Source organism: Mauremys reevesii, linkage group 1 (assembly GCF_016161935.1).
Source record: "Mauremys reevesii isolate NIE-2019 linkage group 1, ASM1616193v1, whole genome shotgun sequence".
Lineage (NCBI taxonomy): Eukaryota > Metazoa > Chordata > Testudines > Geoemydidae > Mauremys > Mauremys reevesii.
In genome coordinates this window covers 126,253,354-126,274,754 of record NC_052623.1, presented here as the reverse complement: position 1 = coordinate 126,274,754, position 21,401 = coordinate 126,253,354, and the positions used below count along the sequence as shown (strand labels likewise).

General features: G+C 46.4%; 1 protein-coding gene across 3 annotated transcripts in view; it reads left to right on the top strand.

The window, feature by feature from the left end:
- The first annotated feature begins 14,340 nt into the window (after positions 1-14,340).
- Positions 14,341-21,401, top strand: part of SLC9A7 (solute carrier family 9 member A7) — a 120,539-nt gene continuing 113,478 nt past the window's right edge. Inside the window, exon 1 of one of the 3 annotated variants that reach the window (XM_039525950.1) lies at positions 14,341-14,731. In XM_039525950.1, the coding sequence (XP_039381884.1) occupies positions 14,479-14,731 (253 nt within the window). In that variant the 5' untranslated portion in view covers positions 14,341-14,478. The remainder of the gene's footprint in view (positions 14,732-21,401) is intronic. The other 2 variants (XM_039525942.1, XM_039525946.1) reach the window with 2 other exon arrangements.

The following is a 21,401-nucleotide window of genomic DNA, read 5'->3' as shown; positions in this document are numbered from 1 at the left end:
CATACAGGATATTACAGATGTGAAAGCCTAGGGATTGGGAGGAGAAAAATCATAATTTAAAATAACTCATAACGGGCATTACATGAAGCTATGGGTAGCTTTGAAAAGTAAATAAGACAATGCTCTCCATGTAATAATATAATTCACAGAAATTCTAAAGCATACTAAAACCTGTTTTGTTGAGAGCAAGAGGGTTGGCCACAATGCAGGTATTATCCTGCACACTTTGCTGAAAAGGGTTGTGTCATCTTTAAATTCCCCCGAACAACTACCTGAGAAAGGCAGAAGAGTCTTCTGTTTAATGTTATATCCAAGTATCACGTAATAAAAATAAAATATATGGACCAGTTATTTTACCTTATTGGTACAGCAACTCAAGAAACCATGGCAATGAATCAGGAAAAAACGTAAGTACATTGATTTCCCTGGGACTTAAGCACATGCTAAAAGTTAAGTACCTACTTAAAGTTAAGCATGAGCTTATGTCAGTGGTTCCCAAATTTGTTCCGCCACTTGTGCAGGGAAAGCCCCTGGCAGGCTATGTATATGAGCCAAGGTACCAAGCTTACGATTCCATCCACACCGGAGACAATCTCAACGGCGCGCGATTTGATTGCCATGACAGAGTCGATGCTGCCTCGTCCCCCGGCACCGCCGGTGCGGGTAATCCAGTCGATCGGCAAGCCTGCCTTGATATGACCATCCTCTGTTGGCACACCAGAGCGGCACCGTTCCCGATCACGGTCCCGCCGGTGCTCCCGCTCCCGACGCCGCTCGCAGTCCTGGCACCGTTCTCCTCATCGGTACCGGTCGCACTCACGGCGTCGTTCAGTATCCCGCAAGGGTTTTACTCCCATTATTTCCTAATCCCCAAGTCGAAGGGAGGTCTCAGACCTATTCTAGACCTGCGAGGACTCAACCAGTTTATGGTAAAGTTGAAGTTCCGCATGGTATCCCTGGGGACCATTATCCCGTCCTTGTATCCTGGAGACTGGTACGCCGCCCTCGATATGAAGGACACGTACTTTCACATCGCCATTTTTCCTCCGCACAGGAGATTTCTTCGCTTCGTAGCCAACCGTCAGCACTTCCAGTTTACGGTCCTGCCGTTTGGCCTTTCTACAGCCCCAAGGGTCTTTACGAAGTGTATGGTCGTAGTTGCCGCTTACCTCCGCCGACATCGGATACACGTGTTTCCGTATCTGGACGATTGGCTCATCCGAGGGCCCTCTGAGACGCGAGTTACTCAGCATCTGGGCATTGTCAAGGACCTATTCGCCCGCTTAGGCCTGATGATCAATGTGGGAAAATCCACTCTGGTTCCCACGGAGAGGCTGGAATTCATAGGAGCTATCCTGGACTCCAATCTAGCCAGATCCTGCTTGCCACAGCCGCGCTTTCAGGCTTTCCTGATGCCGTGGAAGGGCCAGCTCCTTTATGCCTTGCCGCCATTCCCGCTGATTCACAGGGTCCTGCTAAAACTCCGCAGGGACAGAGCATACCTTATCATGATTGCTCCAGTGTGGCCCAGGCAGCATTGGTTCACCACGCTGCTCGACCTCTCGATAGCCAACCCAATTGCCCTGCCACTCCACCCAGACCTCATCACTCAGAACCACGGCAGACTTCGTCACCCGGACCTGCAGGCCCTACACCTCATGGCGTGGCTGCTGCGTGGCTAAACCAGTCAGAGTTGCGTTGCTCTGCGCCAGTACACCAAAGCCATGGCTACACTTGCAAATTTGCAGCGCTGCAGCAGGGTGTGAAAACACACCCTCTCCAGTGCTGCAAATTGCGGCGCTGCAAAGCGCCAGTGTGGTCAAAGCCCCAGCGCTGGGAGCGCGGCTCCCAGCGCTGTACGTTATTCCCCACAGGGAGGTGGAGTACGGACAGCGCTGGGAGAGCTCTCTCCCAGCGCTGGCGCTTTGACTACACTTAGCGCTTCAAAGCGCTGCCGCGGCAGCGCTTTGAAGTGCAAGTGTAGCCATAGCCCAAGTTCTCCTGGGTAGCAGAAAACCTTCCACCCGGTCAACGTATCTGGCCAAGTGGAAGCGTTTCTCCTGCCGGTGCGAAACACATAATCTTACTCCCGCTGAGGTCTCGATCCCCTCTATTTTGGACTACCTCTGGTCTCTCAAACAGCAGGGCCTAGCAGTATCATCGCTGAGGGTACACCTGGCAGCCATCTCTACCTTCCACCCAGGGGAAGGGGGCCGTTCCGTGTTTTCACACCCTATTGTTTCAAGGTTCCTCAAGGGCTTGGAGCGCTTGTACCCCCAAGTACGCCGCCCGGCCCTGACCTGGGACCTGAACCTGGTCTTAACCAAACTGATGTCTCCCCCATTCGAGCCGTTAGCAACCTGCTCGCTGCTCTACCTGTCTTGGAAGACAGCCTTCCTTGTAGCCATTACATCGGCCAGACGAGTCTCCGAGCTTCGGGCTCTTACGGTAGACCACCCGTACACTGTGTTCCACAAGGACAAGGTGCAGTTGTGACCACACCCGGCATTCCTCCCTAAGGTGGTCTCGGCCTTTCATGTTAACCAGGACATCTTTCTCCCGGTCTTCTCCCCGAAGCCACACTCAACATGACGGGAGCGGCAATTACACTCCCTGGACGTCCGTAGGGCGCTCGCTTTTTATATCGAGCGGACAAAATCCTTTCGGAAAACGCCCCAACTCTTTGTCGCGATAGCAGACCGCATGAAAGGCCTTCCTGTTTCCTCTCAGAGGATCTCATCTTGGGTGACGTCGTGCATCCGCACTTGCTATGGTTTGGCTCATATTTCTCCAAGCCACATCACCGCGCATTCTACCAGGGCTCAGGCTTCATCTGCCGCCTTCCTGGTTCGTGTACCTATCCAGGAGATATGTTGTGCAGCTACCTGGTCTTCGGTCCACACCTTTGCCTCACATTATGCTCTCGTTCAACAGTCCAGAGATGATGCAGCCTTTGGCTCAGCAGTTTTACATTCTGCAACATCTCACTCCGACCCCACCGCCTAGGTAAGGCTTGGGAATCACCTAATTGGAATCGATATGAGCAAGCACTCGAAGAAGAAAAGACAGTTACTTACCTTTGTAACTGTTGTTCTTCGAGATGTGTTGCTCATATCCATTCCAAACCCGTCCTCCTTCCCCACTGTCGGAGTATCCGGCAAGAAGGAACTGAGGGATGTTTGGGTCGGCAGGGGTATATATCCAGCGCCATGGCGGCGCCACTCCAGGGGGCGCCCAGCCAACCCAGCGAGTTTTGCTAGGGTAAAAATCTTCCGACGAACGTGCACGCGGCGAGCGCACACCTAATTGGAATAGATATGAGCAACACATCTCGAAGAACAACAGTTACAAAGGTAAGTAACCGTCTTTTCTTTATTTTGTTACCAGCACACTCTATCAACTATGCTCCATTACATTAACTTCAAGAGATTATGCAGTGCCTACATCCATGCACAATTTGGCCACACAGGCAGGTTTACAGCACACTCAGTCCATATTGATCAGGGAGGCAACAGCTCAAGATGAAAAATAAGACAGAGCCTCAGATATAGCAGGACTACCATTAAGCCAGTGGACTACACCAAAACTAGATATTTCAAATGGTAATTTATAATAAAATGATGCTATTAAATTACATAAATGTGAGATTCTGCTTAGATTTTCTCTATCAGCAGACTATGTGATAAACAAACATACTGTTTTTGCAAATATTGCTATGTCACTATGGGTCTCTGTGGAATAAATTATTCCACTTGTTGATAACACAGAACAACAGGGGACTCTGTAAATACAGAAGATGACACAGCAAATATTTAAGCAATTAATAATTTGAAGCATCTGAACCCTAAAGCTTGCTTTCAACTCAGTGTATTATAATAAACTGTTCCCTCAGCTGCCCAGTATTGATCATATTAGTGCTCATTGCCAACAGCCTCAGACTATGACAGACCTAAGAAGCAAAAATCCTCAGGGGGGGAAATAATCCAGAAATAAAAACTGGAAATAAACATATTTATATAGCTGGGTAGAGAGGAAATAAAGAAAATACAGTACTGGAATGTGGACATTTATACAGAAGAGGTACAATCTAGGCTAATCCTATGTGTGGAACCACCTTCATCTGAGATACCTGTAGGCAAAGTATTGGTTTTAATGTTTCTAAAACCAAATCCTGACGGAGTTCTGTGATACCATGAGAGGTATGCACCCTCCATTTAATCCACCTGTATCCTAGAGGCTGATTGATCCTGACACAGGGAGAGGAGGGCATGCACAGCCATGCTATGGGAACCAGGTACAGAGCTGTTTGGAGAGGAAATGGGTATTGGGAAAGGGCTGGGACCTAATGAAAAGGAGGTCTATGGCCATTCCTCCCTGAGTAGCCTTGCATGGATCTTAGTCCCTCTCATATGTCACTGGAGCTGCAGAGTAACCCCTGCACAGCGTCTATGGGGGAGAGAGGCACCAGGCAAGGCTAAAAAAAAGAAGACAAATTGGTGTATTGTGAGGATGGATCATGCACTGAGCTGTGTTTCCTCACTCCCCTAGTCGATTTGGGCCCATATAACACTGTTTCAGAGCTGTCAGATGAGATCTCTCTCTTGGGGTAATACAGCCAGCCTATTCATATTCTCAGATTTTAACCAGCCAAGGAGGAACCTGCCCTGGCATGGATCCTGCAAGGCATTGCACATACTCAGTGCTTCCCCAGTTTCATATAAGACCCTACCAAATTCACAGTCCATTCTGGTCAATTTAATGGCCATAGGATTTGAAAATTAGTAAATTTCAAGTTTTCAGATTTTTACATCTGAAATGTCAAGGTGTTGTAACCGTGATGGTCCCGACACAAAACAGGAATGTGGGGGGTTGCAAAGCTGTTGTAGGGGGGTTGCGGGATTGCCACCCTCACTTCTGTGCTGCTTTCAGAGCTGGGCAGCCAGAGGAGACTCCAGGAGGTGGAGATGATCTCCCCTGTGCTTCTGGGAGCGCCCCAGCCAGAGGCTCCTAGCTTCTCGTCCTGGCTGGGCTGGGATGGGATAGGACCTGCTTTTCCCCTGCATGTCCCCTCTTGGGTGGAGATCAGACAAGGAGCCATGGAAGCACCCTAAAAGTGTGGGGGGACCCACAGTTGCCCAAACAGTGGGTCCAACCCCTCCCGTGCCATGCCGCACCCCCAACACCCTGCCCTCAGGGCTGTCCTTAGGCATATGCAGCTGTGTAGGGCACCATGAAATTTGGGGCACCAAATTGCCCCAAGTTTCATGTTGCCCTAGGCAGCTGCGTGCTGCATAAACAGCAGCACCAGCCCCGGTGACCAGCCCTATCCCTCGTCCGCTCCCCCACTGCAAGGGGCAGGGCCGTCCCTAGGGGGTGTGTGGGGCCTCAGACAACTCCCTCCACCCTGTCTCTTACCCTTCCCCCCTGCTCCGCCCCTGGCCTGCCCCCATTTCACCTGTCACACCCCAATGGCCCCCTCCCTCAAGGGGTCCCCCTGGGGGAGGCAGGTCAGCACTGTATATTGCTAACGCTGTTGCAAGCATTGCAGGGCATTTTGGGAAGGGTCAAAGGTGTGAGTGTGATCCCGCACTCACTGGCAGTGACGGGACACGGAGCAACCGGGCCCCAGCCCGCTCTATGCTGTCAGCTCCCAGCCGTGGTGCTCCACTTCCCACCGCTGGTGAGTGCGGGAAGCAGAGAGACACGGCCCCAGCCCTCTCTGCTTCCCTTGCCCCGGCCCCAGCCATGTCGCTCGGGTTGGGGAAAGGACCGCCCCCATCTCTCACCGGCAGTGGGAAGCGGAGCGCCGCGGTTGGGAGCTGGCGGAGTACAGCGGGCTGGGGCCAGGCTGCTCCGCTTCCTGTCGCTGCCGGTAAGTGGGGGGATCCCTTCCCCCAAGTCCCCTCCCCCAAGCAACAAGGCTGGGGCCGGGGTGAGGGAAGCGGAATGGGCTGCTCCAGGCCCTCTGCTAATCCCCTGGGCCACTCTGGGACTGCGGGGCCCCCAAAAGTGGCCCCCCACAGCTCCTGCCTCTCAGACTGTGGGGGGCGGAGGCCTATGGCCCACACAGCCCCGGGGGCTGCGTAGGGCACCCAAATGGCTAGGGATGGCCCTGCCTGCCCTTGTGCCATCCATTTCCCCCACGTCCCGGCCCTCACACCACCTCTTCCCCCAAGGGCCTACTTCCACGCCACCTCTTTCCCCCAAGACCTTCCGCCCCCCACTCACTCCTCTCTGCCCCATCCCCCCGTTGCTCACCCTTACCTTGGCTCCAGTCAGCACTGTCGACTGGGCCATTAAAAGTCCGGTCGGCGGTGCTGCGGGTCTAAGGCAGGCTAGCCTCTACCTGTCCTGGCACCACGCTACACCCTGGAAGCAGCCAGCAGGTCTGGCTCCTAGGTGGGGGAGCCCCCTCCCACATTCCGAATCCCTTGGCCCCACCCCCCAGCCTGGAGCCCACTCCTGCATCCTCATCCCCAGCCCCACCCCAGAGCCTGCACCCCCAACTGGAACCCTCACCCCCTCCCACACCCCAACCCCCTTTTCCAGCCCCATGCAAGGGCGTGAGGGTGGGTAGAGCGAGCTGCCAAGGGAGGGGGAATGTGGTGAGTGGGAGCTGGGGCCTCAGGGAAGGGCAGGGCTAGGGTGCTCGGATTTATGCAATTAGAAAGTTGGCAAGCCTAGAGACTCCCAGAGCTCCCTCTTCGTGACTCAGCCCTTCGGCCAGGTCATTGCAGTAGTCCTTCCCCTCTGGGGTATCAAAGTCCCACTGGATCAGCTGTCTGCATGCTATTTAAGACAGACTTCCAATCCAAAGCCAAGTCCTGGGCCACTTTCCCAGCAGCTGACAGGGGAACCCAGGCCTACCCACTATTCTGGGTTTCAGTCCAGGGACCTTATGTCCAGCAATTATGGTCTGGTTGCTCCCAGACCCTGGTGCTATTTCCCTGGACTCCCTCCTACTTCCCTTCTCTATCTTCTACCCCTTCCCCCACAGGGTTTATCAGCCCAAACATCTGCTTCCCAGGGAACGACTGTAGACTACTTCCCCTCTCTGACTTCTTGGCAGACACTTTAGCCCCCAAACAAACTTCCCTTCTCTCCGAAAGTGACTGCAGACTACTTTCCCTGCAGCCCCTTTCTGTTCTTGGCTTCATCCCTTTATACAAGTCCAGCCTGTGCCTTCATCTTCCATTCAGCTTTATTGCACCCTGGCTCGCCTCCAGGTGCAGAACACAAGATTAATTGATTTAATTTAAACTGCTCTCTATTGTGTGGGTTGGACACTCCATCACAAAATGGAACTGAAGAGGAAATTTTGATGGAGAGAATCTAAGTATTTTAATTGGAATTTGGCTGGGACCCCAGGCTAACACACCTGTTCTTAGAGATAGTGGTATCAGAATGTTAAGAATCACAGGTGGTCATGCCTTACTTTTGCACCTCACCTGAAGGACAGCAGTAGCTTCTGTACCACAGTACTCTCTATCTGCACAGAATAGCATTGTTTCAAAGAGAAGACTACCACCTGCTAAATCACTAACCATACTGCAGAGGTATCATGACGGATGTATTTTTTATAAATCAGTAAATAAAAATAATGCTGTTGAATCTCATAGGCAAAAGGAAAATTCTGTGCTGACAGAGTATAAAAGAACAATCAAAATAGGACATTCCCAAACTTTTCCAGGTAGAAGGCTCATATAATGCCAAATTCTGATACCTTTTTCATGTTGAGTAGTACCTTACTCTGCAAGTAATCCCACTGAGATCAGTGGGATTATTCGTGCAGTATTGTTCTACTCACTGACAATGAGGGTGGCCAGCTCAGTCTCTGTGATCAAACACACTGTGTCGGCAGTGCACAGTAAATTCCTTGGCAGTGTATTCCCATTAGACAAGCCGATCACGTGACGCTGACTTAATTACATCCCACATGAAACTTCTAAAGGGACACAAACAATCAAATTCCCACTAGCAATTCAATGCAGACATCTTATCACATGCACACCCATGATAAGGGTGATTTGTGTCAGATTTATGTGTATATAACTGGGGTATATAAAGTTGGTATATAATAAAGTACTTTGGGCAAATCACTGCTCATGCATTGACTTCAATGGGGCCAATTCTGGATTAAATTTGACTCCTGTGCAGAGGGCAAGCCTGTCACCAATGGATGTAAGGCCATATTCTGGTGCGAGGCGTGAAGGATGTTATAACTTAAATATTTAAACATATAATGCTCACAGTATACCAAAATAATTAATGAGAATGTGCGACATCAGACAGTCTGAAGAAGTTAACCTTTAATTGTTAAGGTAACTTTTAAGGAACAGATCTTAAGCACTGAACTAATCTGTTAAAATGTTTGCAAATGCAGGCGGCATCAGTCTGACTAGTCTCACTGGTACATGATCAAATATTTACAGGTAATTGCACATGAGAAGACTGCAATTTCAAGGCTGTTCAAACTCAAGGAGTCTACACATTTAAAAGGACTCCAGATAAAAACCTTAGGTGTGGTAAGAGTGATTACTTAAAACTGTTAATGTCTTGAAATGTCTGTTAATGGTTAACTGAATTCTGGGTGAGGTTATGTTTTGAAATAGGATACAGTGTGGACTAAAGCTAAATTAATTTCAAGACCTTGCAGGGATGACAGCCAAAGTATTAGAGAACTGGGAGAGGAAAAACATCAAGAGAAGGAGAGAGTTAATTTTTACTAATTTACAAGGATTTTGTACTGGTTTGAGGAATGGTATTGTACAAATACAGTACAGAAAAGATAGAATATTCCAATTATATACAGTATATTTTCCAACCCAACTCATCAGAGCATATGTGATAAGATAATATGAAGGAGAGAAAAGAAGAGTTGGAGGAGCAGGTACACTTTTACAACAGGACAAGATTTTCAAATAGAGTAGCTGACAACACCTGCACAAAAGGTCAAACAGCAGCACTGAGAGAACCAGGATCCCCCAACACGGTTAATTAAACATGTGTGGCCAAAGGCTTTGAGGGTTTTTTTAGTACAATATTACAGACAGAATAAATTTACTAGGAATTGTGATCCAAAATAACATGCCCATGTTTATGCTGGGTTATCTAGGTACATAACTCCCACCAAAAGGGGAAATGTGGAACAGTTCTAGCCATAGTCAAGGTCAAAGCCTGCTCCAGAGCTGCTTACCAGAGCTGGTGAAAAAATGGCACATTTTACTATTTTTTAAATTTTGTTTTCTGAAATGTTTCATGAAAAAATTCTAAATGTTCAGATTTTTTTACCACCCCCCCTCCCCATAGCCTGAAAAGCCAAACATTTTTCATTTCTGGGTTTCCCCCTGTTGTCTCCTCCTCTTCTTCCCCTCCCCACCTTTTCCAGTTCCATTTTGCCACTGAAAAAAGAAACAAGGGAGTGGAAAGGGGAAACCCCCCCCCCCAAATTGAAAAATTGGAGAGTATAAAAACAACAAACATTTTCTGGCAAAACATTCGTTTTCAGAAAAGGCTACTTTTTAATAAAAAAAATCAAATGAAAAAAGTTGACCAGTTCTACTTTACATTTCACCGAAAACAGCATCAAGCCCTCATCGTGTTTCTCACCTTGAGGAAACAGCAGATAAATTACTATCTATTTCTGAAGTTTAGTTTAACTGTTTTACTTCCTGGAACCAAATTTCCAAGATAGCACAAAAGGCATCTGAATGGAAAGTCTTAGTTAGAGCCATTAAATGTTAACTCCATTTTTATTTTGTATGTTTTTCTGCCATGTGTATACCTCTTTGGTCCAAGGGAAGTGCACCTATAAATACGCATTCAATACATATTTGTTAATAAACATATGGGGGAGGTGTTCAAAAGCACCTAAGGGATCCAGATGCTTCTAAATCCCGTAGGGACTTTTGAAACTCTCCCCGATTTATTAACAGTATGAGTTACTGGTGAACATATTTATACTCTGAGTACCTTCCTTCTATTTCCAGAAACAAAACTACCATATGACATAGCTCACTTATTCAAGGTGAAGAAGTGTGCATGTGTATTACCCTTTGTGGGACTCACAGTAGCTAAAAAAGACTCTTGTATGTCTAGGAAAGTCGTTGGGATCAAATTGGAGTGCTGAGCAAAAGACTGTGGGCCACTGGTGCTTGACAGGCTCAACCTTATGTTGTGGGTAGTGTGGAGTTGCACCTCTACTGCGAATGCTCCAGAGAGATTGAGTTCTCCCAGACACACAGATATGCAGGAGTAGCATGCCACCTGCAGCATCAGCATCCCTCAAAATACTCCTTACCAGCTCAGCAGTCTAATGTGACTAGAGGTGGGGCTATTTCACTACTGCCTTCCTATCCCCTTCAAGATGGCTTGCAACCTGTGGCACACAAGGAGGGAGTAGTCCCTACACTCAGTAGGGCATGGAGACAGCAATTAATCTTATACTGTAGAGAGTTTGCAAACTGGAGAGAAAGATTCTTGCAACCTCTCTCATTTCAGCTGCCTAGCATAATCTGTTCCTGTAAGGACAGAGCGAAAGCACTGTCTCTTTCTATATCAAAAACTGTCAAGGTGATACAGTGGATAACTCTTAAGGCCCAATCCTTACTCAGCCAAAAGAGCTGTGGGAGATTTGCCTGAATAAGGACTACATGACTGGGCCTTACAACATTTCACAACAGTTATTCTTATAATATATACCTATGCCTACACACAAATGCAAGGAGTCTGGGGATTAAACACGGAGAACTAGACATCTTAATACATAAAAGAAATGTTTACTTAATTGGAATCACTGAGACTTGGTGGGATAAATCTCATGACTGGAATACTGGTACAGAGGGATAGAGTTTGTTCAGGAAGGACAGGCAGGGAAAAAAGCAAGGAGGTGTTGCATTATACATCAAAAATATATACACTTGTTCTGAGGTCAAGAAGGAGGTGAGAGTGAGAGGCAGACCAACTGAAAGTCTCTTGGTGAAGATAAAAGGTGTGTGTGTGGGGGGGAAACAGGGGCAACATCAACGTAGGGATCTACTACAGAACCACCAAACCAGGAAGAGGAGGTAGATGAGGCAGGAGCAGCAGAAGGTCCCTAAACGTTTGTGTGCGTGTATGGGCAAATGGTGCCTGAACCCTGTCCCTGTCCCCATGCTGCCTCTTTCCCCCAAGAACTTGCCTCCCATTCACTCGTCTCCGCACCCCCATTCCCATCACTCACCCTTATGGCCAGTAAAAAGTGGGGGGTGCATGACCCCCTAGCCTCCCCTGTTCCAGCGCTACTGGGATAAGGCATTTCTAGAACAATTAACAGAAATATCCAAAACCGTAGGCGCCGACTCTGTGGGTGCTCCGCAGCTGGAGCACCCACGGGGCTCCCTGCCCTGCCCCCCCCAGTTCACCTCCATTCCACCTCCACCTCCTCCCCTGAGCATGCCACGTCCCCGCTTCTCCCCCTAGCTCCCAGTGCTCATGGGGGACAGATGAGGACCCAGAGGACTGGAGAAGGTCAAACATAGTTCATATCTTTAAAAGAGGAACAAAGAGGATCTGGGAAATTATAGACCAGACATCTTAATTTTGATACCTGGAAAGATACTGGAACAAATTATTAAACCAACAATTTGTAAGCACCTAGAGGATAACAGGATTCTAAGGGTTATCCAGCATGGATTTACCAAGAACAAAACAAGTCTAATCTCCTTCTTTGACAGAGTTACTGGCCAAGTGAATGGGTGGCGGGAAGCAGTTGGTCTGAATATATCTTATTTTAGTAAGGCTGTTGACATAGCCCCACATGAAATTCTCATAAACTAGGAAAATGTGATCTAGATTAAATTAGTATAAAGTGGGTACATACCTGGTTGAAAGACCATACTCACAGAGTAGTTGTCAATGGTTCTCTGTCAAACTGGAAGGACATATCTAGTGAGATCCCAGGAGAGTCTGTCCTGGGTTTGATACTATTCAATATTTTAATTAATAACTTGGACAATGGAGTAGAGAGCATGTTTATACATTTTGTGGATGACACCAAGATGGAAGGGGTTGCACACTTTGGAGGACAGATTTAGAAGTCAAAATTACCTTGACAAATTGGAGAATTGGTCTGAAATCCACAAGATGAAATTCAATAATGACAAGTGCAAAGTATGGAAGGAAAAGTCAAATACACAGCTACAAAATGGGGAATAACTGGCTAGGCAGTAGTACTGTTGAAAAGGATCTGGAGATTATAATGGATCACAACTGAATATGAACCAACAATGTGATGCAGCTGCAAAAAAAGACTAATATAATTATGGGGTGTATTAAATGAAGTATCATATGTAAGACACAGAAGGTAATTGTCCTGGTCTACTCAGCATTGGTGAGGCCTCCGCTGGAATACTGTGTCCAATTCTGGGCACTACACTATGAGAAAGATGTGGACAAATTGGAGAGTCCAAAGGAGAGCAACAAAAATGATAAAAGGTTTAGACAGCCTGACCTATGAGAAAAGGTTAAAAAATCTGGGTATGATTAGACTTGAGCAAATAAGTGGGGAATCTGATAACAGTCTTGAAATATGTTAAGGGATTTTATTAAAAAGATTTATTAAATCTTCAGCAAGGGAGATTTAGGTTAGATGTCAGGAAAATCTTTCTAGCTATAACACTAGTTACATACTGGAATAGGCTTCCAAGGGAGGTTGTGGAATCCCCATCATGGGAGATTTTTAAGAACAGGTTAGACAAACACCTGTCGGGAATGGCACAGGCTTACTTGATCCTGCCTCAGTACAGGGGGCTGGACTCAATGACCTTTTGAGGTCCCTTCTAGCTCTACATTTCTATGATTATTACTAAATAGATTAGTAGTTTGTAAGATGGAAAGTATAAAACCTGCTCCCTAATGCTGCTAATGCCTTTGAAATGGCATCTGTAACAGGGTGGCTTGCCCCAGGGCCTGGAGACCTTGGGGCTAAGCCAACCCTGGTTAAAAGGTAATCAGATGATTCCAGTGTAAAAGAGCAGGAAATCGCAGTGAAGTGGGCAAAGTCTAGGATGTTATGGTAGTGTCTGCAGGGAGCCCTGGGAGAGACCCTGACCGAGCAGGGATGCCTGGGATAGACTCTATCCAAACAGAAGGACTATAAAGGCCCTAGCCAGGAAGGCCTGGGAGAAGGAAGAGAAACTGTTCTGTGAATTTAAGAATGAATTCCATTTTGAGGTTCTGAGTTTTAATTATGGTTTATTTTATATTGATAAACTTAGTCCCCAAGGAGGGGTATTTTTTTTTATCAAGACAGCCTGAAGTGATGTTTATTTGATTAGTCCAAGGAGGAAACGGAGGCAGGCTATCTAAAGCGTCATCCTAGGCCATGATGGGAGGCTGCTTTGTTACCATAATTCCTAGGTACTTCTGATATTGATTGCTATGGATGGTGACTAAAAAAATACTAGGAGGGTCACTGCCCCCCAATGCAGTTTATAGAACTGAATGTTAATAAAACTGTATTATTCAAATGTTTAAAAGTAATACATGAAAACAGAAACTTATTTGGATTTGGATTCCTCTGCTGTGTCTACAAACTGAAGGTTACAACAGAATGCTAAGATATAACTGAAACTGAGCAGGTTAAGTGGCACTGAGCAGTGTATTTTATCATCCAAAGTGAGTCAATTGAAAAAAGTAAAGTAAGATGATTTCCCCACCCCAAAAATTCTTAGTTTTAAAACCATAAAGCAATGTCAATATCACAGGCAATGCAGTTTTTCTTAAAATATTGCCTTATTCTAACCATTATGGTGTATAGTGTCCCTTTACAATAATGTGGAAAACCAGATCCTGCTGCAGAAACGAAGCACTTCATGCTTTGCACCTGTACAAGATGTTACCCCACCAGTGTGCATGGATAGTGTTGTATTGCCACTTTGCACAGCTGTCAATGACTACACAAAGGGCATGAGGGTAGAGAACCAGGTCCTCACAGCGTTTGGATTTTGTACAGGGAGAGACAAATCTTCAGCTGGGGAAATGGTGGGTTAATCGGACAATCTAATAGCTACCCTAGCTAGCCATCACACCTGGACCAGCCAGTCATCAGACATGACTCTGCACAGTCTAGCACAAAGGCAAAGGCCAGCTGACTCTCACCCTGCCGGCTTCCAGGCTGCCCCTGCAGAGCACCACGGCATCAGGCGGGATAGCTCCAACCCAACGCGAGGGCTTTGCCACCCACCCCGTCCGGGTTTGGGCCTCGGGAGGTGGGGAGGAGGCCTACGCCTTTAAGAGGCTGGGCAGGAGAGGGGGCGGCCGGCTGGCTGGCGGCGCGTCCCGTGTGCGCTGGGGGATCCTGCGCACTGGAGCTGCGCCCTGCTTGACAGGCTGCGCGCAGACAGCAGCAGCAGCAGCCGCCGCAGCCCAGGGCTCTCGGGCAGCCCGGGATCAGCTGCTGCGTGGCGCGGCGGGCGGAGGCGGCGGCTGCTTCCAGCCATGCAGCTCCCCGTGCGCTCCCGGCTGCTGCTCCTGCTCCTGCTGCGGGCCAGCGGGCTGCGGGCCGGGGAGCGGAGCAGCAGCGCCATGGAGGAGATCACCACGGAGAAGGAGGCGGAGGAGAGTCACCGGCAGGACAGCGTGAGCCTCCTGACCTTCATCCTGCTGCTCACCCTCACCATCCTCACCATCTGGCTCTTCAAGCACCGCCGGGTGCGCTTCCTCCACGAGACCGGCCTGGCCATGATCTATGGTGAGCTGGAGCCGGGCTGCTGCTGCTGCCCCCGCCGGTCCAGTGTCTCCCGGGGGGCGGTTCCTGTGATCTCCGCAGCGGTCCGAGCCGGGGGCGGGGGAATGACCCGCGCTGTTGGGGAGGAGCCCCCCTTGTCCTCCTCCCCCTGGTTCCTTTTCACTTTCCTTTCCCCGTGTAAACGCGCCTTCCCGTGAGCTCAGGGACCGCACCGCTTATAACGAGACGCCGGCTCTAGTACGTAATGCCTCTGACACACTTTCCTCTTGACCTCTGTCTTTATTGCGAGGCCCTTGGGGGGCGACCCGGCTGCGCTGCGCTTCCCCTTCCCCGGCCTGTCGTGGGGGTAGGGGTGATGGATTGGAGGGGCAGTTCTGATTTCCCATTAAATGGGCCCAGGCCGTGATTGGTCGGTGTGAGGGAAGCGGAGTAGCCAGGTGTTTCGGTGCCACTCTGCTGAGGTTCAGTCGCGCAGTGATGGAAAGAAGGAAGGCGGTGGGGGTGGCGGAGGAAACCATCGTGTGTGTGTTCGTTCGTGTCTGCTTCTTTCTTAAACGTGCTGTTTTATTCTGATGAAGACAGCAGACATCCTCCAAATATGCATGTGGTTGAGTTCTGGTTTTTACATCATGCTGCCTTGTCAAACGGCTAGGAGATCCAGGAATGTGTTTTTAAAAAAATCAAATAAGAGCAAGCTGCCTTTTTGTGGTAAGTGACAAGACCTGTAAACTCCATGTCAGGCCAATAAAGCCCCCTATTGTATAACTTGTCTTTGGTGACAGGTTTTCAGGCAGCTTAGCTTGGAGACTTGCTCTGGATCATAGCGAAGAAGAAAACACCCATTATGCCTACGAGTTCATATGTGGGGTATAGTATCTGAGATGAACAGTTTTCCTCCATTATGTATATTTGGGGTAGCTGTGCTCTGTCCCACTTGCATCGTTGTACACTCTAATGCCATAATACAATATGAAAAGGGCTTTGGCTTTTCAACCAAATTCTCTGATATTAGGAAGCTAGATTGCTAAGAGAATTTATTCTATATTTCTTGTACTATGTGCACACAGATCATCTCCATCATTACTTTGAAATGTAACTTAAACATTGCTGCCATGGTGAGTATTTCAGAAGATGAAAAGAAACATCATTAAATGTTCATGTGCTCTGTCCTGGTAACTGACTGCCAAAGAGCTGCTATTTTCTTGTCTCTGGCACCCAGTACTTATTGGCTAGCAATTGATTGCAACGAAATTAGATACCAGGAAATGTTTACACAGTGCATCTTAAGCCCTCTTGGTTGAATAGGCAATGAAACAGAGCATGTTCTTTTAAAAAAAATAAAAAATAAAAAATCCAGCTGTAGGACAAAAATAAATGACACAACAGAACAGATGTTCACACCTGCACTCTGTGTAGCTGTTAATTCAGATATGCTTAGTCCCACAGTCTGCTATAATTAATGAGTGGTGCAGAGGCCTGCAGGTAAACCTGTGCTGATGGCTTTTACTTACACACACACACTCTCTCTCTCTCTTAGAGAACATAATTTTGACCATAAGATGTCATCCATTTAAAAAATGACATGTCTGTCTCTGATTGGTAACTATTACTGCTAGTGGAACTTCTTTTCTTTCTTTAGGTAAACCAGCTCTTGCATCATAATGTAAAACACCTACTTGAAATTTGCATGTGATAAGCACAGATTTAGAAATTCTACACAAAGGAAAAATTAACTTTTTCTTCCCGGATGAGTACTAACTTATCCAAAGATCCGATCGCTTGTTAAAGCAGTGGAATTTTCCTCTGCTGATATTTTTCTTAACCCATCCCAGTCTCTTCTTACTCACTGGTCTCTTGCTGCATTGCTGTGCATTTCATTTTACACACTCTCTCTCTCTCTCTCTCTGCTGCAAACATAAAGGTTAAAAAGATTGGCGAATTATCTACTAGCATAGTATTACTTAGCACTCAAATAACACTTTGGAGGCATAAAGCACAGTACAAACATTAATTAGAAAGGAAAGATTAGGATCATATCATGCATGTTACTTTGTTATTGCCTTAATGTAGTCATCTTCAGAATTGCTTCAGGTTGGGAGTGTTTAAAAACAGCACAGTATTCTAGACTTAAGTGTTTTTTCTTTTCATTGTCTATGAAAGTTTTATGTACGCCAAGGGCTTAAAAATACCTATTGATAGTGGTGTGCGTTTACTACATTTCTAAAATACGCACACCATTTATTTTATAGGACACCAAGGGTATTTGAATGTATAATTCTTACCTCTTGAGATGCATTTTGACACAAAATGTGAAATACTTCAATTGGAAAAATCTTGGATTTTAATTAAATGCAATAAATTTACTGTAACTTTTAGGCCTTGATACTTAAGATGGTTCCCTAGCTTCTGATCTTTGACAGAAAAGTGAAAATTCTGTATTCATAAATCTCAGGAAATATAGTATTGTAGGCTTTCTTGTTGTGAATGCAAAAATGTCAGGGGAAATGTCAAAACATTTAGTTATTACATGATCCTGGTGCTTGAGGAAAATATGGCTATTGTTACAATTATTACATGTTTTCAAACAGCAACTCTAAAAAGATTTAATATTTGGAATGCATAGATGAGCCTCTTTGTCCCAAGATTATAATATATGATGTTTGCTTAGAACACCCTCTTGCCATGACACAGCAGTCCTCTGGGGAGAAATATTTAAATGAGTTTGCGGGTGTTTTTTTTCCCCCAGATGTTAGTCTTCATGCCAATAAAGCAATGGCAGGGTCTGTCTCACATTATTTAAAAATATTGCAGGCTTCCTATAGAACAAAACAAGCTAGATTTGTTACATTTCTGATATTACATACAGCACATGTGCTATATCAAAGTTACATCATTCGTATAGCAGCTTCTTTCTTCCTTTTGCACAAACATTCACACAAAGAATGGTGGCTAAGCTGAGAGGCGTTTGGTGAAAGATGATACTTGGTTATTTAAGGAATATAAAACAAAACAGAAGCAAATCTATATATGTATATAAAATTTAATATCTTCTCCATTGTCATGTACTGCTTTGCACACACGGCCATTGGAGACTTTACAGTCTAGGAAAACAAATATCTAACAAAGAGTTCTGATTCTTACTTGGATTTCTGGGTTTCAATGCAATATAAACATATAATACCAAATGAACCATAAAGATGCATGTGGTTTTTTTTATCAATCTAGGTTCTAAACAGTGCATAATAGATAATAGTACTATGTGCACTAAGTTTCAGTTCAAGACAAGATAGGTTCCCCATCAAATTTAATTTCAGTAAGGAAAGAAGCACTCCAAAGTCCCAGGTGGCTGTACAAGAGTAGTTGCTTATGCTATCTAAGTACATTTATAAAAGAAGCAGATTTGCATTCTCCAACACTGAGTTACTTTTTTACTCATAGGAACACTAACCTCCAGACTGTTGGCCATCATTGCTGCTTATGCTTCAAAGAACAAGTTTGTCCACAAGAGCTAAGTTCTTTGAGGCCTGTATAGAACAGGGTTTCTCAAACTTGGGTCGCTGCTTGTGTAGGGAAAGCCCCTGGCGGGCCGGGCCAGGTTTGTTTACCTGCCCCGTCCGCAAGTCCGGCTGATCGTGGCTCCCACTGGCCGCGGATCGCTGCTCTGGGCCAATGGGAGCTGCTACTGGCCATGGATTGCAGATCCCATTGGCCCGGAGCAGCGAACCGTGGCCAGTGGAAGCCGCGATTGGCCAAACCTGCGGACGGTGCAGGTAAACAAACCAGCCCAGCCCGCCAGGGGCTTTCCCTACACTAGCAGCGACCCCAGTTTGAGAAACCCTGGTATAGAATCCATGTCTGATAAGGCCACTGCTATGCCCAGATTTGCCCTTTTTCCATAACTTTACATTAATCACTGACTTGATTCCAGAATACCAAGCACCATTGTGCAGTCCTACAACACTTATAAATTCCCTGCTCTGTCACAACCTCCTCAATGGAAGCTATCACCACTCATCTATCTGTAATAGGTTCTGATTAAATATGCTCTCTAAAAACTTTGTATTATTGAGATATTTGAGATTTCATACATCACTCTTCATTCTGTAAGCCATATTTTTCATAACCTATTGTCACAGTTGCAGCATGAACTGCACCTTAGATCCCTTATAGTCCCTCTTGAGCGCAGCCCTTAGATGACAGACCTGGCTTTCTTAACATCACGCTGGGTGGAACCATGCACTCCAGTCATTCTTAAAGTGGATCTCTGGGCTGCAGCCCCCCTGCTTACCGACTGGTTTGGTACCTGTCACCCCTTTTCCTCTGGGGACCTGTGTCCAACAAGTTATTAAAGAAACTCAAAAACAGTGTCTTCAAAACAAAGTATTAGTTATTAATTCCTCTGATGGTTCAAAGCATATACAACAAAGGGTGAAAACTATCAAAGGCCTTTATGTGTAGAATTTGCACCATAATCTTTCCTTGCCAGGTTTGGAAAGTTCTCCTCAGCCCAGCTAACTTCCATGTCTGGTTGGGAGAAGCAGATGGTCCTGCTTGCCACCTGCTCTTTCTGTGTCTTGGTGTGTTCCTTGCCAGCCTGTCAGCTCTTGCTGGCTTTCTGAGAAGCCTCTGGCCACTCATTCAACCCCTTTAATCTCTCTTTTCAGCCTTGGCAAAACAGCTATGTCACCTGGTGTTGAGGAGTTGCTTCTTCACAGCTATGAACCTAGCTGTTGTGTTTGTTGGGATGTCTTATGCTGTCTTTCCAGCTTGGTTCCTTTACCAACCCTTTTGATCTAACTCCATAGCAAATAACCCATCGTAAACAAACCCACTGAGACATGTACCGTAATAATAAGGAAATACAAATATTTCCCTATTTTCACACCTGTAATTTATAATCTTCTTTAAGATTAAGCAATATGTGTTGAATCCTGGACATCTCCCACAAGTACTGGAGGTCTTTTTTGACAGGCTTTGAAAAATACTCTAACAATGTGCATTACATTTAATTTCAGATGGCTAATAGACGTTGTTAATCAATTACAGTTCTGCAGTTACACCTGTAATCCTTCTGCCAGGTGGCATGGGCAGCCACAAGGGTTGGGTTCAGTATTTAGGGCAGTGATACTCAGACCTCAGGGGTTCAGGAGCCAAATTAGCGATCAACATTACCCAAAAGAGCCACAGTAGTGTGAATTCATGATTTCATTTACTAGTACTGTATATTCATATTTAAACTGTATGACTCAAAATATTTTATATTATACTTAATGCAAAATGACTAATTATTATTTTACCAACTACAATTGGTTAATAACATAGTAAAAGCATCCTGATTGGTTAAAAACTTAGGTTAATAAAAACCACACTGTTTTAATATGTGCTGCAGAGAGATGCAGGTGACCTATTAAAGAGGCACTTGTGGCTCATGCGCCTCAGTCTGAGTATCACTGAGCTAGGGTTTCCTCTTAACAATACAAAACAGAACTGGCTTGAGCTCACACCCAGTGATGTGGGAAAACATAATACCACATCTGGGAGCCTCTAAGAGGCAATAGTTCCCGTCTTCCACACACGAAGTCTGTGTATAACAAAAGAGAACTTTTAATAAAAGGGAAAGGGAACCAAGCATTAGTTTGGGGAAACACCACAACCACATTCAAAAACATGTTACCATAAAGAAACCTGACCCCACAGTGCATTGGGCACTGTCCTTTGCCTCAGTTTCTCACCTTGTGGAGGGAAAGTCCGATGAATGAATGTCCCTTTAACACATCACTCCTGTCTCCCTCCGCTGCATCCCATGCACAGTTGGCTGTCCTTGGTTAGCCAAGACCTGAGTGTAGAGACGTGTTTGCAAGGGTTCCCCCCTCCCATCCTGGAAAAGATGGGGGGAGGGGACGTCGAGCAATGTCTCCGTGGTCACTGCATGCCTCTGCAAATGGCTGTTTGCCGCTGCTGCCACCGCTTTTTTCTGCCACAGTTGGTCGCTTGCTACCACCACTTTTCTCTGCTGCCACTGGTCACGTGCTGCTGCTATTGGATGCTCGCTGCCACGTCTGTGATGCTGTGTTCTGAGGTTCTACCGCTGAACCCAGATCTTTAGTGATTTTTGCTCTTTATGATTTCACTGGTTTCAGGGAACCTCACTGCCAGGGCAGGCTCTGCATTATCTTTCCTTTCATCAATGTCTAAGACATAGCCCCTTGACCTGCTTGTCAGTGATTCAGCTCTGGTAATCACTGAACAGAAACAATGGATCTCAATTGAGCCTAATTAGCTCTGTCTTTAAAAGGTGGAGAGGGGAAGGTCAGATAGTATCTAGGACTCTGGGCAGAGGCCACTCCACCAGGCAGGAACACCTGTGCCCACCCCCCACTCGCCTTCACTGGGATGGGGCATCCTTACACCCTGCTTAGCAAGTAAGATTCAGATTAGGGTGACCCCCTCAATCAAGGCTAGCTAAGTGCAGTTCTGCTGCCCTTTACTCTTACAGTACTGATAACAACATTTCATAACCCCTGTGCTCAATGCTAAAGTGCTTTGTAGCCCGAAAGTGATTGTTTTGGCGAAGAAGCTCCATCATGGTATGTATCTAGGCAGAGTTGGGGTGTCAATGCAAACATGGTCTGTTCCTGCAGTCTTTCCCCTGCTCATCACTAGATGTGGTGGA